General features: G+C 37.7%; 1 protein-coding gene across 2 annotated transcripts in view; it reads left to right on the forward strand.

Annotated features, from left to right (window-relative positions):
• RYK (receptor like tyrosine kinase) overlaps positions 1–18,462 on the forward strand; it is a 111,754-nt gene that overhangs the window by 14,562 nt on the left and 78,730 nt on the right. For both annotated transcript variants that reach the window (XM_069565361.1, XM_069565358.1), the window contains exon 2: positions 12,413–12,534. In XM_069565361.1, the coding sequence (XP_069421462.1) occupies positions 12,413–12,534 (122 nt within the window). The remainder of the gene's footprint in view (positions 1–12,412; positions 12,535–18,462) is intronic.

Raw genomic sequence — 18,462 nt, forward strand, 5'->3', positions numbered from 1 at the left:
AGCTTCTGGTGGACAAATTATTACTTTATTGTATCCATTTCAGTTTGTTAGTTTCCATAAACTAGGAAAATCTGAAACAAGAACTCTGTATTTATTTAATTTGAGCATTGATTAAAATGCAGACTATTTAGTGGCTTCAGACATAGTAAACGATTTAGCCTTTTTTTTCCTCTGGCTCGCACACCGTATTGTCCTCAGAACCTAGAAGGGTATCTTGACTAAATTTTCAACTTTAGTTTGACTAACATTTGGAAACCATGGATGATATCATAGAATAATAGAGTTTTGGCTGACTTTTGGAAACCATCGTGATATCATAGGATAATAGAATTTTGTGGCTGAGGAGGGACTTTAACTTTGTCTGGTTTAACTCCCTTGTTTTATAGTTGAGGAAGTTGATGCCTGGAGAAGGTGGTTAAATAATTGATTGCCAAAGGTCACTCAGCTACTCATTAGCAAAAACCCACTTTAGTTCTGTTCCTACAATACTTTTGTTTTTTGCCTTAACTGATTCCTCATGTTCGTCTTTGACATTGATTTTTATCAATAGCCAGCCATTCATGCATCTAACATTTGAGTGCCTACAAGTACACTAATATTCCAGCCTTGCTTGAGAGGTGTGCGAGGTAGCAGGGAAGACAGGTGGTTTGGTCACTGGCACTAATCGTTCAACCATTGTTGTGGTCTTAGGAAACCAATAGTTAACTTTTAAAATCAATTAGAATAGTTTTTAAACTGTTGTGTTATTTGAACTTAAGCTGCACAGGCCAGGTCATGTAGATTATAAGCCTTGAATTAAGCTTGAGCTTAAAATTGTTTAGGGGAAAGTGAATTTTCCTTGATGGATGTTGACCGTTTTATAGAAATAACTTTCGTTTTTCAGCTTGGAATTTGGGTTATCTAAAAACAACTTACGAATAAAATGCCATATTTTCTAACAAGAGAGTAACATTCCTACTATGCTAGAATTGGCAGTGAGAAATTTAAGTCTGGTTATGATAGTTGAAGAACTGAAATGTTTTTCATCTTAGGAGAGGACAGTTCTATAATTTTAAGACTAGAGTGCTGCCTTTTCAGCCCACGACTGCTCACCCTTGTTCCTGTCTGCCCTCCAGCAGTTGCGTTCCACTTTCCATCTGCTTGTTGGCCTGCTCTGTCCTCTTTTCTGTTGGCCCTTTCATTTTTATCTTGTGGAACTCAAGTTTTGTTTTGAGGTCTCCTCTGACTCTTTCACAGTGCTGCTTTTTCTCCTCAGCTTAACTGAAACCTGATTTCCTCTTGTGAGTGAAATTTTCCTCAGGATCCTTTCCGGTCGCTGGAAAACAGTGTTAGCACACTCCCTTTGCATTTATGGGGTAGGGGTCAGCTTTTTTTCTTTTCTTTTTTAAAAATAATAATTTATTGGGTGATGTTCACATGACATAAAATTCACCTTTGTAAAGTGAAGAAATAATTCAATGACATTTAGTTTATATATCATGTTGTGCAACCACCAACCCTGTCTAGTTTCAAAGCATTCCGATTGCTCCAGAGTAAAAGTCCTTACCCATTAAGCAGTTTTTTCCCATCTTCCTCTCTCTTCAGCCTCTTGCAGCCACCAGTTTGTGTTCCATTTATCTATGTGGATTTATCTGTGCTGGATATTTCACACAAATGGGCTAATAAAATGTGAGACGTTTTCTGTCTGGCTTCTTTCCGGCGCTGTGTTTTGGGAGTTCGTTCACACTGTGGCACGTGTCAGTCCTTCATTCCCTTCCATGACCGAATAGTTTCCGTTCTGGGTAGATACCAGAGTTTGTTTATTCCTTCGTATTTTGATGGGCACTTGGGTTGTCGCCACATCTTTACTGTTGTGAATAGTGCTGCTGTGAACGTGTGTGTTAAGTACTTGATTATCTATTTTCAATTTTGGATATATACCTGAGAGTGGGTCATGTAGTAATTCTCTGTTTTAACTTTTTGAAGAACCACCAAACTTTTTTTTTTTTTTTCAGCGACTGAGCCTTTTTGTGGTCCCATCACAGTGTACAAAAGTTCCAACTTCTCCATATCCTTGCTAACGCTTGCAGTTTTCTGTTTGTTTTTTTAATTAAAGCTATCCTAGTGAGTGTAAAGGGATACCTCATTGTAGTTTTGATCTGTATTTCTCTCATGACAAATGATAGTCACATGTTTGTTGGCTGTTGGTGTGTTTTCTTTGGAGAAATGTCTATTCAGGTCCTCTGCCCATTAAAAAAACATATTTATTGATTTGGCTTCGTGAGTCTCAGTTGCAGCACACAGGATCTGTGCTGCGGCGCACAGGATCTTCGCTGTGGCATGCAGGCCCCTCTCTAGCTGTGGTGTGTGGGCTTAGTGGCCCCATCCCATGTGGGATCTTAATTCCCCGACTGGGAATCAACCCAGCGTCCTCTGTGTTGGAAGGTGGATTCTCAACCACTGGACTACCGGGGAAGTCCCCCTTGCCCATTATTAAATTGTCTTTCTGTTGTTGGGTTGTAAGAGTTCTTTATGTATTGTGGACACTAGACCCTTATCAGATAGATGATTTGAAACATTTTCCTCCATTTTCTAGGTTGTCTTCACCTTGATAATGGCTTTGGATGTGCAGAGGGTTTTATGAAGTCCAATTTATCTATTTTTCTTCTGTTACTCTTGCTTTTAGTGTCATATTTAAGAATCCATTGTTAAATCCAAGGTCATAAAATTTTATCCCTATACTTTTCTCTAAGAGTTTTATAGTTTTAGGTGTTATATTTAGGTGGTTGATTTATTTTGAGTCAGTTTTTATATGTGGTTGAGGTAATTTCATTCTTTTTGCATATGGATATCCAATTGTCCCAGGACCATCTGTTAAAGAGGCTGTTCTTTCCCCATTAAGCAGTCTTGGCACACTTGCCAAAAATCAGTAGGCTAGATGTCTACTTGGACATCAGGTGGATTTTTGAGGTCATGAACAGCCTTGGCCTTACAGGGGTTCCCAGGTTTGCCCTTGTGCCCCACTCCCTCCTATCTATTGCTTCTTTGCCGTGCATCATAACACATCCTTTACCGTATAGTTCCTGAGGAACTGAGTACCACTTTTGATGATGGTTAAAATAACTATGGGTTTTGTTCTGTTCCAGTACTAGCTAATGGAGCCAATGTTTACACGATTGAAACACTCTGCCAAGAAACCTAAATTTACCCTACAGAACACATTTCCCCTTTTAAAAGTTGCATAGAGAAACATTGCCAATTTCATTGCAAGATATTTTTGTAGTTTGTTTAAAATTAGTGTTTTTCTGGTTCCTTAAATTCTGCATTAATTGGCTAAGTCTTTTATGCTGATTGGGAAGAAGCAATAACTGCTAAGTGACCAATATCTCTGGTTGCACAATATTTTATATCAAAGGCCTGATTATACCTGTATCAATTGTGTAAAACTTTAAAACTTTAAACTTTTTAACTATTGAATTTAAGCTATGTAAAAATTAATCGAAAAGATAGATAAGCAACAAGGGCCTACTGTATAGCACAGGGAATTCTACTCAATATTCTCGGATAATCTATATTCAAGAATCTAGAAAAGAATGAATGTATAACTGAATCACTGTGTCATATATCTGAAACTAACAAAGCATTGTAAGTCAACTGTACTCCATTAAAATTAAAAAAAAAAAACTAAGGAAAAAAGTCAATTGGGTAGAAATATATAGGCTTATTTCCTTACTCTCAGTTTTCTTCCATCGGTCTAGAGATCTGTCATTATGCTGTTACCACACTGTCTTGGTTTCTCCGGCTTTATTGTAAGTTTTGCAGCTGGAAAACGTAACTCAGACGTGTTCTGTTTCAAGACTCTCTTGGCTGTTGGAGGCTACTTGCATTTCCATATTAGTTTGAGAATCTACTTTTCTGTTTTCTGCAAAAAGGGCAGTTACAATTTTGATAGGGATTGTACTGCTATATCCCTTTGGGTAGTATTGCTACCTTAACAATAGTAATAATAAGTCTTCCAGTGCATGAAGATGGGATGTCTTTCCATTTGCTTAGGTCTTCTTTAATTTCAGCAGTTTTGTAGTTTTCAGTGTATAAAACTTTTATCTCCTAATTTAATTGATTGAAATTGTTTTCTTTATTTCCTTTTTGGATTGTTCATTAGGGGACCAGCTTTTATCATGCATTATGTCCTTCATTTGTTACTTTGATTTTTGATTATTTTGCCCTAGAATAGTGACTCAGCATCCTCTTCTCTTTTTATATCATTGAGATTTACTTATAGGACCTTTGACCCGTTAGGGTTGTTGGAGTCACTGAGTTGTAAGATGAGCCTCAGTGAGTTGTTTTCATTATTTCCCTCCCTTTATCCTCGAGGATATTAACATTACTATGATTTTTTTTTTTCCTCACTTGTTACTTGTGGCTGTGCTGGTGCTTTTCTAAATAAGGCACTCATTGAAATGGCCAGTTTGGACTTGGTCCTTTTCTCAGCCCTTGGAACTTCCTTGCTGTGATCAGGGTACCCCAGCCTACTCTTAGTCACTCCCTTCCACCAGAACCAGGCTGTTTCCTGGTCTCTTAAAGTTGCCCTTTCCCTGGCTTGTGCACAACTGCCTGAGTAAAGCATCACTGAATAAACGGTTTCCTTCACTACCTCTCTAACCATTCCTCATGGCCTACTTCTCTGCAGAAGCTACAGCACCGCTCCTAGACAGTGATAAACCCTGCCATCTGCTGGCCCTGCTTTGAGACTGCGTTTAATTGTTAGGTCATACTGGAAACACTAGTGATTAGTGGCAGTTAGAAAGGAGTAGATTACCTAGATCCTGTCTTCAATTGTCTATTACTTTTCTCTTTCTTAAAAATTGTTTTGAGCATGATGGGGAAGGGAAGAATAAAGATTACATTCAGGAATACATGTATCATAGTCTTTACAGATTTCATCTTTTTAAAAAAAATCAGTTTGTTTAAAATTCTTTTTATTTTACTAACTATTGCCTGATTATCTGAATAAAAACATACGCCATTTGGAAAGTATACAGGACTGTAAAAAAGAAGAAAAGTACACATTATTTAACTATGCATTGGGAGTCTTTGGTAAATATCTTTCCAGCATTTTTCCATGTTCTCATTTTTCTTTATGCAGTTGAAATCTTAGGATACAGGTAACTCTTTGAGATAGATGGTACATCAGGACCTATAACGTTATATTTTCCCTCCCTCCCGTGGTTAGGTTGTGGACTAAACATTTTCTTCTTTACAAACTTATTGTGCTTTTCCTTATAGCTGATCACCTTTTTTAAAATCTCTTATGGTTGCTTTGGAAGAATTGAATTTCCTTTAAATGTATGGTCTTGATGTGTCTACATGTCCACTCCTCCATATTAATTGTGGATGGAGATACACATATCTATGTGCTAAGATCAGCCATAGGCTGATAGTTTCGTAACATGATTAAACATATATTGGATTCTCCTCATATTTCTGTTATTTTGGGAAAATTGATTACATTGGTTTTTTTTGCATTTCTAATATTTAGAGATTTTTTTGGATTCTACATTTTGATTTAGAGCTATATTCATAATTATTATACTAGAATTATTATGCATGATAAACCTTTTCTCAGTATAAAATGATGATCTCATGTTAAAAATAAAAGTGCTATTAATGTCTCAGTATGTTTTGGAGTGACTTTTATGGAGGAGGATACATAATTGGTATTTTTTTGAGAATCTATTGTCTTTGCACATGATGAGAATTTGTCTGGGAATATAAATTCTTGGTACACTTCTGATTCCCCTGAAACCTATTGCTCTGTTGCCTTCCCTATCATCTTTAGGATTTCCCAGGTTATCCTCATTCAGACAGTGAGCCTGGGTGGTTCAAGGATTTTCTTCTCATTTCAGCCCCATTGTCACTGTTGAATGGTGAAATTCTGAGCTTTGATCTTTTTCACTTTGTAATGCTTTTCCAAATTTTACCTTTTGGTTGGGGCTTCGCTGGTAGCTCAATGGTAAAGAATCTGCCTGCCAATGCAGGAGATGAGGGTTTGATCCCTGGGTTGGGAAGATCCCTTGGAGAAGGAAATGGCAACCCACTTCAGTATTCTTGCCTGGGAAATCCCAGGGGAGCCTGGTGGACTACGGTCTACGGGTCACAAAGACTCAGACATGACTTAGTGACTGAACAGCAACAATGACAGCCTTTTGGTTGGCTATTTTAAGTTGAGGGAAAGGTGTTTTAGTCATTAGTAATTTGCTATTACTATGTTAATCTTAATATATCAAAGATATTATCTCTACCAATGTGATTTTTTAATTGAATTTTGTCATTTGAGGGCCTTTTCTCTAGCTTTTACTGGCCTTCATGTATTATTTTAGACAGCAGTTGGGTTTTTGTTTAGTGAATTGCTGCAGCTGACTGAATATTTCTTTAAACATGATTTTGAAAATTAATTTTTATTTTTCCCAGTTTAACTTAACTCTTATGAAAAATATAAGAAAAAGGATAAAAGCATAACCCATAAATTACCATTTAAAATCAATTACTGTTCATATTTTTTGGTATTTCTTTCTTTTTTGAGAAATGGAGCCCATACATTATGTATATAAATTTAGTCTTTTAAAAAATGAAGGTTCTCGTCTTTTTTTAGAAATCTTTTTAAAAATTGAAGTATAGTTAATTTACCATGTTATATTGGTTTCAGTTATACAGCAGAGTGATTCAGTTATATATTATTTATTCAGTTATAACTGAATATATATTCTGAATTTGTATATATTCATTTAGATTCCTTTCCATTATAGGGTATTACAAGATATTGAATATAGTTCTCTGTGCTATACAGTAGGTCCTTGTTTATTTATCTTATATATAGTAGTGTGTATACGCTGATCCCAAACTCCTGATTTACTCTGCCCACTTTTTTAATAGCCTGGTGGCTCAACGGGTGAAGAATCTGTGTGCAGTGCAGGAGATGCAGGAGGCGTGGGCTAGATCCCTGAGTCGGGAAGATCCCCTGGAGGAGGAAATGGCAACCCACTCCAGTACTCTTGCCTGGAAACTCCCATGGACGGGGAGCCTGGTGGGTGACCGTCCAGGGAGTTGCCAAGAGTCAGACACGACTGAGCGTGTGCAGACACATAAACACACTGTCCCCTTTGGTGACCGCAGGCTGGTTTTCTATATCTGTGAGTCTGTTTCTGTTCTGTAAATAAATTCCTTTGTGTCATTTTTTAGATTTATCATAAAAGTGATATCATATAGTATTTATCTTTCTCTATCTGACTTACTTAATCACAAAGAGTCAGACTCTATCTCACTTAATCGCAAAGAGTCAGACACAACTTAGTGACTAAAACAACACAGGCAACCAATAAGCTTGTCTTCTAAGTCTGTGCGTCTCTGTTTGCTAAGTTCATTTTTCTCATTTCTTTTTAGATTCCACATTTAAGGGATGTCATTTCTCCTTCTCTTTCTGAGTTACTCCACTTAGGATGCCACTGTCTAGGTCCATCCATGTTGCTGCAAATGGCATTAGTATGTACGTTTAATTTACCAGATGTTTATTGAACATCTGTTTTATGCAAGAGACCCATTATAAATGACAGACATTATTTAAAATTTGCTATGTATAGTATGTATCTTGCCTGTCCTTATTTAATGTTATTATAAGCAAAACTCAATTTGTTAAAATTTATTTATAATAGTCTTATTGATGGCTTCATAGTCTTTTCCAGTAATTTTTTTAGTGGCTAAAACCTGTCTTCAAAGGGGAATTTCAGTATGTCTCATGGGTGAGCAGAGAGAGATTTGACTAAAGGGTGCAGTGGCTTGGAACACCATCTCTCTCCTCCAAAGAAATTGTTGAAAACTGTTGTTCTCTGTTATGGATGTATTATAGTTTATTGATCATGGCTCTGTTAGTGGTAATTTATATTGTTACTTTTCTTCAGTTTTAAATATAATTTTGACTAATATCTTTATGCATAAATGTTTGTGTCTCTATTTGGTTTTCTAAGGATGAATTTTTAGAATTGGATTTACTGGGTTAGAGTATAAACATTTATAAATCATTGATATATGTTCATAAATTGCTTGCTTGCTACATCCTATCTAACATTCAGTATTGTATTGAAAGAATATAAGCATTTCTGTTCCAACATCAAATGCATTTCTAACAAACAAAAACCTTTAAGATTTCGAAATCATTAAAAATAACAGGAATTATGGGAAAAATAAGGTTAAGGGCAAACCATTCAAGACCTCTGCAATTTTCAAACCAAGTACTAATAAAAGCATAATTGGTACCTTATGGGATAACTTGAACAGCTTGGTCAAACCACTTAGGGTGGCTGAGGCAGCTTCAGAAGAGAGGTAAAGATGTTAAAAAGTAATAGGATGGAAATCACTGGCTTGCATGATTTTGAGGTAGTGCAGATGAGAGCTGCTTTCTGAGCTGGTGGGGCTGCCATCAAGTTGGGCATAAGAGAACGTGCAGCTTCCTGGGACTAGGAACCACACAGAGACTGGTGGTGCTCCTCTGAGCAGAGAACCTTTTGTGCGGGTGCTTATTTTTAGTTTTCGTTTTCACTGTTTTAGCTTTCTTAAAATAGGGCTGAGGGGGACTCCTGCCTGGCAGCAGCTGAACTAAGTGAGGGTCTTTTCCTTTTCCAGTGAAAGTTATAGTTCTTTACCTGCTATTCTAGTTCCCCATGTCTGGGAAGATTCAAATGTTAACTGACACAGTTTCTATTAATATGTTGTACTGGTATTTTTATTTCCTAACCACTGATACGCTAATTGATGTTTAGGAATATATTTTATGACAGAGCAAACTAGATTTACTAATTTGATGGGTGAAAATTTGAACTTCATTTTAATGGCTTCTTTGAAGAAATTCAAATCCTTTCAAACTAGGAATAACTACCTTAGTAAAGAATGGCTATTTCAAAACAAATTCTCTCAAAATCTAATCAGGAAACAGCAACTCTGTTTGCAGTTGTATTACAGTTTTACAGTATTACTATATTATAGTTTCAATACCTAAATCTAGGGTAGTGAATTTAAAATTTTCAGTTTTTATTTTGGTGGCCATTAAGTGTTTATAGATATGGATCACAGGGCTCCAAACTGTCAGCAGCTTATAAATATTTATTTGTTGACCATAGAAGCATGTTATAGTGACTCATTTGTGGGAGTGCCTTCATCCAGGATTATGCAGCACTCAGTTAGAGCACCGGAGAAGACAAGGAGCAGGGAAGTCAAAACAGTTCAAGACCGGTGTTTGTAGATGGGGTATGCGTGTCTTAGCTGTGGGAGAAAGTTGAGGGTACTCTTAAGAAAGTAATTGCAGTAATTGGGGTTGAGGTCAGTAAGGAAAAAACAAGGAAATGATTGCTATAATCAAGTGGGAGAAACAAGAGGATTATGGACCCTGAAGGTATGAGCCCAGAGAACAGCTGTTTTAACAATAAAAGGAAGGAACTGAAGAGCTACTAAAGTACTGAGATAATTACAGTTCAAGATTCTGGAGGTAAAGCAATTTGTATATTCCCGCTGTCCATAGAGATGGGCTACTTTGGTATGGATAAAGGTTGTTGGAGTTGGGGAATGAAAGGAACATTGAAGAACATGTTGAGAGTGGGTTCACCTCACATACATTGGGAGTCTGGCATAATAAGTCACAGGAGAAGGGTGTTTAGAAATTTCATTAACAGGTTCCAGTATCTCAGTGAATGAGGTAGCTAAGACACTAGGAAGGAGCTTTGTGTGGAGTTGAATTTACTAGATGCTCTTAACATTTTAAACTGTGTCTGGAAAGTGCAAATAAGCATCATTGTTATTATTACCAGTAATTACATTGTAACTGTTATTTGTTAGGAACAGATTTCTTTATTTCCCTGTGAATGATATTTGAAATTTAAATTTGGAAGTTGTTGGTCACTTATGATGATTTTTTTCTAAAATTTTATGTTGGTGCTAGTAACTTTCTATGGTTTGCAAACTTTTTGAGATTAGAAAAGAGAGGTAAAAACTATTGTTGAGTCTTTTTTTTCCTCCCTCTTTAAAAAAGTTTAGATGAACTTTATATATAATGAAACATGCAGATCTTAAATGTACAGTTGGTTAAGTTTTGAAAAATACATACACCGATGTAACCATCACCCTAGTTAGATGCAGAACGTTTCCATCACCCCAGGAAGTTCCCTTAATAACACAGTGATTTGATCTATCACTACAAATTAGTTTTGCCTGCTCCTAGAACATTTTATAAAAATAATTAATACCGGATGTACAGTTTCTTTGGTTCATGGTCTGTTAGAGTCATCTCTTGTTACAAAATCTCAGCAGTTTGTTTTCATTGCCGAGTAGTATTCCATTGTGTGAATGAATATAACACAATTGGCTATTCATATATCTGCTGAGGGGTGTTTGTGTTGTTTCCAGTTTTTGCTGTTCTGAATAAGAGTGCTCTCAATGTTAACATATGAGTTTTTTTTGTGGAATCGTATGTTTTAATTTCTTTTGGTTAATTAACTAGGAGTGGAATAACTGAATCTGAGTAGACGTACACTTTGCTTTGTAAGAAAACTGCCCTTTTCCAAAGTAGTTGAACATTGACCCATTCTTAGCAATGTATGAGAGTTGTATTTGCTCCACATCCTTGCCAACGTTTAGTCATTCTTCTGAGTGGAAATCATATCTCATTGTGGTTTTAACTTGTATTTCACTGTTAGCTAGTGATGTATAGCACCTTTTTATATGCATATCGTCTATTTACATATCTTTTCTTACAAAATGTATGTTCACATCTTTTGCCCTTTTTATTTAATTGTGTTGTCTTTTAATTTTTGGTTCATAAGAGATCTTGACATATTCTAAAAATAAGTCCTTTTGATAGATGTGTTGTGAATATTTTCTCCCAGTTTGTGACTTGAATTTTCTCAATATCTTTTGAGGAGCAAAGTTTTTAATTTTAATGATGACCACTTCATCAATTTTTCTCTTTGGATTCATGGTTTGCGTGGCTAGTCCAAGAGATGTTTGTTTAACCCAGGTTGTGAAAAGTGAAGGTGAAAGTGTTAGTTGCTCAGTCACGTCAGACTCTTTGCGACCCCATGGACTGTAGCTGCCAGGCCTCTTTGTCCATGGAGTTTCCCAGGCAAGAATATTGGAGTGGGTATCTTAGGAGGTATGAGAGCCTCACCTTGACCTCTTTGCACACCACAAGGCGTTTTAAACTCATGGTATGAGGCTCAGTCAATAGGAAATTTACATTTTGTTTGGCCTCCCCTGTGTCTTTTTCCCTCCCATGTGTGGAATACGTGTCATCCGTTACTGGAGGGACACCTACCCACAACTATAAATAACAGTAAATCAATTGAGAGCTCTTATTCCCTGCTTTTATTCTTTCAGTTCTTTTGGATTATATTGTGGAGAAAACTTCTGATATTTTTACCTCTCTCAAGCACTTGCTGTTACCCTCTTCTTCCCTTTTTGTAAACAATGAGCTGTGCTCAGGCTCACAGCCTTCATGTAGACAGTAGTGTTTAGCTAGCAGTTAGTAGGTAGGTTTTTTTTTTTTTTTTGGTTACCTTGTATTTTTTTCTCAGTAATTACTGGGTTTCTTCTTAAGATGGTGATTAAATCTTTCCTTTAAATTTTTATTTAAAAATTGAATTAATTTTAAAGAAAATGTTTAATACAAGTAGGATGAAGGGGTTATCACAAAACTGAGTAATGTGATATGTGTTGGAGGTTGGGTGTAACCTTGGCCAAGAAAGTGGTGTGGAGATGAGTGAAATTTGAAATCTCTAGCATTTCTTAGGCATCTTGATATGTTTTCCTTTCATCTGTGGTGCTAACTTGTCTAACAAGAGTTTACCGAGCATCTGCTTTGTGGAGAGGGCAGTCCTGAGAATATGAGAAGTGTAGTGTTCTCTGCTTTGCAGTTCAGATTTGGAAGAAGATGTGTATCTGTGTGGCAGTGGCGTGAGGGTACCTTGGTAACATGCTGTTCAGGTGACCAGCACATCGAACTGACAGAAGCCAGGATCACCTCTGGCTGGGTCTTGAGGCCTTGACTCACCTCATGTTTCCCCCAGGTGCCTGTCTCTTTTCCTAAATCCACATCAGTTTTGCAGGGTGAAGGGGCTTTTGTCTGTAGGCATTTATCTGAGAAGGTCTTCGTCCAAAAGGAAATGCGTCGCATTGGTGGTTCTCAGAACCAGAGTTCTAGCTCCAGCACCCCTGTGCTTAATTGTTCCGAATCTCAGTTTCTTCATCTTTGTTGGCAATGATGAAATCCAGTCTTCTTCCTGCTTTATAAGGCAGCACGTGTGGGATGTGCTTTTACTCTGTTATTAGGATCAGTATTTGAATGCTTTTGAGGGTATTTGGGGCATTTAATTTTTTCTCTTTTTTTTCCTAGGTCTTGATGCAGAACTTTATTATGTGAGAAATGACCTTATTAGTCACTACGCTCTATCCTTTAACCTGTTAGTACCCAGCGAGACAAATTTCCTGCACTTCACTTGGCATGCAAAGTCCAAGGTAAGAGAGCGGTCCACCAAAGAGGCCGAGACAGGACCACCCAGGCCCAGAGGCTGAGGCAGAGGCTGGATCTCCGGGGTGGGCTGCCAGCTGCCCAAGAGGGTCAGTGGGTGGTGGGCTGTAGCGGTACTGGGTCTTCTCAGATATGTGTTTTAAATCTTGAGCCCATTCCTCTAGACTTGCAAAATCCTTGAAAATGAAAGTAGCCTTTCATTTGAAAATGAAAAGAAAGCTAGTCATGTATGTGACTAGCTTCTGACAGAACACTTATTTTCAGGCTTTTCAAGCAAGGATGTAGCTCTAGCTGGAAGAGGGGACAGGTGGACCTGCTAGTGACTGTGGTGTTATGAAGAGCTATGAATGAGGGGTTGGGGGATTGGTAAGATAGGTGGTTTAGACACGTTTGAGGTCTTGGGTACAGTTTTCCCAGTTATGGAGAAGCAGTAAAAGGAAAGAACAGGATGTGTAAGCAGTTGTGTTGGCTCTGGCTAAGCTTCTTTAACTGTAACAAACTTCTTGCCCGGTTTACTTGTTGCTGAATTCTTCAGGTTTCCTCTGTTTGGGCTCGTCTATCGTGGTAAGTTTTCTCTTAAGTCAAAGAGTGAGAGGCTGAGTGTAGAGTCCACCTTCCCCGGTCAACTTCAGTTTCTTTTATTTTGTCAGCCTCATGTATAAGCTTCTGAGTAGGATTTTATTTGGGAAATAAAAATAGTTTTTGCTATACTAAAATAAAAATACCTATTGTAGAGTTTATTTTTTAAAAATCATTATAAAGTGGTATTTGTTCTTAAGCAAGTCATTTAAATCTGACCCCTTTAATATAGATCTTTGTATCTTCTTAGAAAACAATAATGGTTATTGGGAAAATTCAACTATTACAGAGTTGTTTTAAGAACTGTTAAGACTTTGTACATCTGAACCGAGAAGAATAATCATTGTTTATAAATTTGGTGTACTTGATACTTGAAACCGTACTTCTTTTTCCTTTTTAAACAAAAAGGGAATTACCTGATACATGTGTTGCACAGTACTTTTTCCCTACCTGATACTATGTCTTGGCAACTTTCCACTTTTGTAATTACAGATTTAACTCAGTCTGTTTAATGGCTTTATGGTATGATATTGTATGGATGTATGATGTATGGTTATTTGTTAAGTGCTTCATTGATGTATGGATTTTTAGTAACATTTCCCTTCCCTGTTACAAATAGTTTCATTCATTTGGCAGGCAAAATTTTATGGTAAAGGGATGGTAAAAACAATTGATTGGTAGTCATCTTTTGTTGCTGTGTCTAATATTATTATTAATGAATATAGAATCATAGAAAAAATATGTGTGTGAATGTGTATATATGTATATAGGTATATGTGTGTGTGTATATATATTAAGAATATCTAAATTTGTTCAGAAATTTTTGTGTACTTTTAGCATTATTTCTGAATAGTACATTGTGATCAGGAAGTGAAATGACTGGGTTAGAGAATGTTCATGATTAAAATTTTGATTGCTACTGCCAAATTCTTTCTCCCATCCCTCTCCCAAGATGGTACCAATGAGCCAACATTCCTTACAAAGTGAATAAGGTGCTTATTTCAGTTCACTGCTTAATGCTAAATATTTTAAGTATATTTGTTTGCCAGTTAGGTAAGCAAAAATGATTATGTAAATATGCATATATCCACATTTTTATATATGCTCACATGTATATTAGAGAAATGTACACATATAGACATATGTGCATTAAAATACACCTGCAGGAATGTTTTGATGAAAGTTAAATTAGCTTGGATCCTGGGTAAAGTGTATGTGCCTTGCTGTCTAGAACACCTCAAGTCCAACATTATTGCCTTGGGGTATCCAAATAGGGGATGTTCTTTTGGAAGTGGTTAGATCTCTTTAGGATGAAATCTGCAAAAACAGAGGGAGAAGATTCATGTGATCTAAGAACATTTAGTAGATGGTAACTTGGATATGTTGAAGTGCCAGCGTAAATGACATAGGTCACTCAGAAAAGGTTCACTCGAGACATTTTAATCTGAGGTCTGTTGGTTTGAATGAGTAGGCACCTGGACTCTTCAAGGAGACAAACCTAATGCATTTTTCAGTACTGTGCGACTTTATTATTACTTGGGTGACCTTACCATTACTTAGGGGAGTAACCTTTAATTTTTATATAATTTCAGACAGAAAATTACAAAAACAGTGCAAAGAATTCTCATTTATCCTTCACCCGGATTCACAAATTGTTGCTGGTTTGCCGCATTTATTTTATGATTCATTCTCTCATTCTCCCTACTCTCATGCACACAGACGTTTTTCCTCTTGAACTGCATGCAAGTGAATTGCATGTTTCGTGCCCTTTTACCCCAGTGTACATCAGTGTATATTTTCTAAGGATAGGAGCGTTCTTTATATAACCAAAGTACAGCGGTCAAAATCAGGAAACTTAACACTGACACAAGACTGTTCCTAATCTCCAGAACTCACACTTCACCAGTTAATCACAATCATCTTTTTTGTGGCTTTTTTTTTTTCCCGCTCCTGTGGCCTTTCTGTTTCTTGACTCTGACATTTAGGGACATATAGGCCGGTGGAGGGCCACCTCAGTTTGAGTTGCCTGAGGCTTCCTCGTGATTGGGCTCACGAATGCCTCCTTGGTGGTAACACCGCAGCATTGGGCACGTGTCCTCCACTGGGCACGTGATGTCAGCTTGTCCTTTTACTGTGGATGTTACTGTGACCGCGCAGCTCACCAGATTTCTCCACTGTAAGGTTCTCTCCTTTATAATGAACAAGTAATTGTGGGGAAATAATTTGAAATTAGGCCTTCCCAGGTGGTGCCAGTGGTAAAAAAAACTCACCTGCCAATGCAGGAGACATAAGAGATGCAGGTTTGACCCCTGGGTTGGGAAGATCCCCTGGAGGAGGGCATGGCAACCCACTCCAGTATTCTTGCCTGGAGAATCCCTGGGACAGAGGACCCTGGTGGGCTACAGTCCATACGGTTGCAAAGAGTCGGACGCGACTGAAGTGACTTGGCACGCACACGTGTGCACAATTTGAAATTATATAAAATTCTGTAACTCAACACCCTTTCAAACACTAGTTTTTGCACCTGTGTTTAAAACTCGGTTTCACTTTTAGCCATTGTGATTTTTCCTCTCACTGAAAGAGGTCAGATCTGCGCTGGGTAACCATTTGGGGGGAGTGTTGTAGAAGGAATTTAAACATTTGTGGAATGGTGGTCTTGAATTTTAGGTTCCCTTGCAACTCTGAGATCCATTGTTTCAAGTAGAGAAGCTTTTTATAGTCTCCAAAAAATTGATGGTTAGTCCTTTGTTACTTTTCCCATCTGTAATGTTGATGAATATAAAAACAAATAATACATATATTTTAAAGTTGTGAAAAATCTAATGAAATAGTAGAGATTTTATTCTGAGTGAACTACTGACTTTGAACAGGATGTGATTGTTTGGGGGCCCCCTTGGGAAAAAAGATTGCTGATATATATATATACCATGAGAATATTTCCCAGGCAAGAGTATGGGTAGTGATTTAGGAATAAAAAGGTAATGTGGGATGTGGCAGTTAGAATTGAACAGAATTAAACCTCTTATTCATTTGTTTTAAAAAATATACATACACTAATTTTTTTTTTTTTGAGTGAGTTTCAGGATCTGACTGCTTATGAGTGCCTGAGGAGTTTTAGAAACCTGTAGACAAGGAGGAAATTGGAGTGCGGGAGAATACATAGAAGAAGGGGCTCAGATGAATGTATATGTTGGAACGGGAAGTAGTATTGGTCTGGGTACATGTTGGGTGAGGAGGAGCCTTAGTGTAGCTCTACAGTACTTCGCATTCTTCACATTATCTTGTAGAGCATAACTTTCTTCTGTGGCAGGTGTTAAACACCATCCTTAGTGTACATTTGGGCTGCCCTTACTGGTACGATGGTCTTTGTAAGTCAGAAGTTCCCTGAGTTGCTGGAGGCCATCACCATTTATTTACCCGGCCCGGCCAGATGCCTAGAAGGGATCCTAGACGCCTCCTGCACCTTCCAAGTCCAGATGATCCAGATGATTCTCTCTCATAACTATGCCTTAAATTAGTTTCTTATCTCTCTTGAGATCCAATGCCTCCTCCTTAGCTTAGGCTTTCATGTTTTGATCATGTTTCTCGATTATGGAAAAATAGCAGACTTCTAACTGGTCTCCTGGCCTCTGGACTGACTTCTTGCTGCACCCCCTGCAAAGCTGCTCTGAGGCTCTCGGTTGCCACCAGAATAAAATTCTGTTTCATAGGGAGTCTTCATGATCTCGTCTTTCTGCCCGCCCTCCAGCTAATCGCTTAGTGTCTCTTTTTATTTCTTGAATGCCCTGGACTCTGTTACTGTGCTGCTGTTCGCTGTGCTAGAGATACCCTTTCCCCAGTCTTTACTTCACTAACTCTTGATTAGCTCATGAAACTTAGACCTGGTGCCACCGCTTTTTCAGCTGTGTCAGGTGCCCTTTCCTTTCACACCCTTATCATGCTCTTAAGAAGATTTTTGTAGTTGATCTTCTCTCTCCCGTTGAGGCGCTGAGCACGTCAGGGGTAGGGACCTCTTTTCATCTTTCTCTGGGTCCCCTGTGCCTGTTGCAGCACCTGGTACTCAGTTACAGGTGCTCCTTAACTGACGATGGAAGAGACGCACAGGGCACAGCTCAGCAAAGGGGCAACTTCGGAGCAGTGAGAGCTTTTCAGTTAGGGTGTGCCGCTTCGGAGGCAGTGGATGCCTGTATCTAGAAGTGTGGAAACATGGGTCGTGTATTCTTGACAAACTATTTGGCAAACTAGTTGCACACCTGGGATTTTGCAGATATTTTACTGTGAATAAAGTTGTAAATTTGAAAAAATATAGTTTTAAAATGGAAAAAAATGAATGTAACTCATAGTTTGAACATATAGCTAAGCCTGTTTCACAGTTCATCTGTAGAAGGTATAAGAATTCTGAGGAAAGTACTAGTCATGTTATGACTTAAAATGTTTTATAGTAAAAAAGCAAAGGAGTGTGTGTATGTTAAATCTAATGTCAGGTTTGACCTCCATTGCAACTCCTAGTTCCAGTTTTAGGGCATAATTTCTTTTGTGGTTTTAGCATAGTTGTTTAATTGAAGTTTGTTTATTTTAAAAATTAATCTTTTGAGTATTTTGTTTATGCATATGGTACAAAATGCGAAAGGCATAGGGGTATGTAGTGAAAAATAAATCCCTTAGCCCTTTCTAGTACCATCCCCAAGCAATTTAGCCACCTAACTCCCCTTCCATTGGCAGCCACTGTTCCCTGATTCTGATCTCCCCTTCTAAAGATAGTCTGTACATGGATAAGCATCTAGATATGTGTATGTATGTGTGTGTATATATATATTTTTGAAATGATAGTCATGCAAGGGGGCAGGAGAGACATGATGAAGAGTTCTTCACCTGATCTTGTTAGCACTGGAATGCAGTTAGGAACTTTCAGAAGGAGAGTCAAGGCTTCTCGGGTCCAACACTTTGCAATTATTGCTTTTTAAGAATTACCAGAAGATGAGATACTTGCTTCCAAAGATCTTCAGTCTTCTTGGTATGTCACTTCATTGTGGATATTTTAACATTATCGAAGCTTCTGATAATAGTGTTCTGCAGTGACTTTGTTTTATCTTGCCAAACAGATTGTGGTCTTCTCAGAGACTGGAGCTTTGTCTTACTCTTGACATTGTATCACACTGCCTTAGAGAGTGGTTGGTAAATATAATGGGTTAATTGCATTTCCAGATGGGGTAAGAACTCTGGTGTTGCTTTTCTTTCACAGTCCCCTTACTGCTGGTTTTAACAGATAACAACTTGCTTCGGCATTCCAGAACATTCTCCAGTATCCAGGAAAAAAACTTGCAATTGCATCTGTT

The sequence above is a fragment of the Ovis canadensis genome, chromosome 1 (genome assembly GCF_042477335.2).
Source record: "Ovis canadensis isolate MfBH-ARS-UI-01 breed Bighorn chromosome 1, ARS-UI_OviCan_v2, whole genome shotgun sequence".
Classification (NCBI taxonomy): Eukaryota; Metazoa; Chordata; class Mammalia; order Artiodactyla; family Bovidae; genus Ovis; species Ovis canadensis.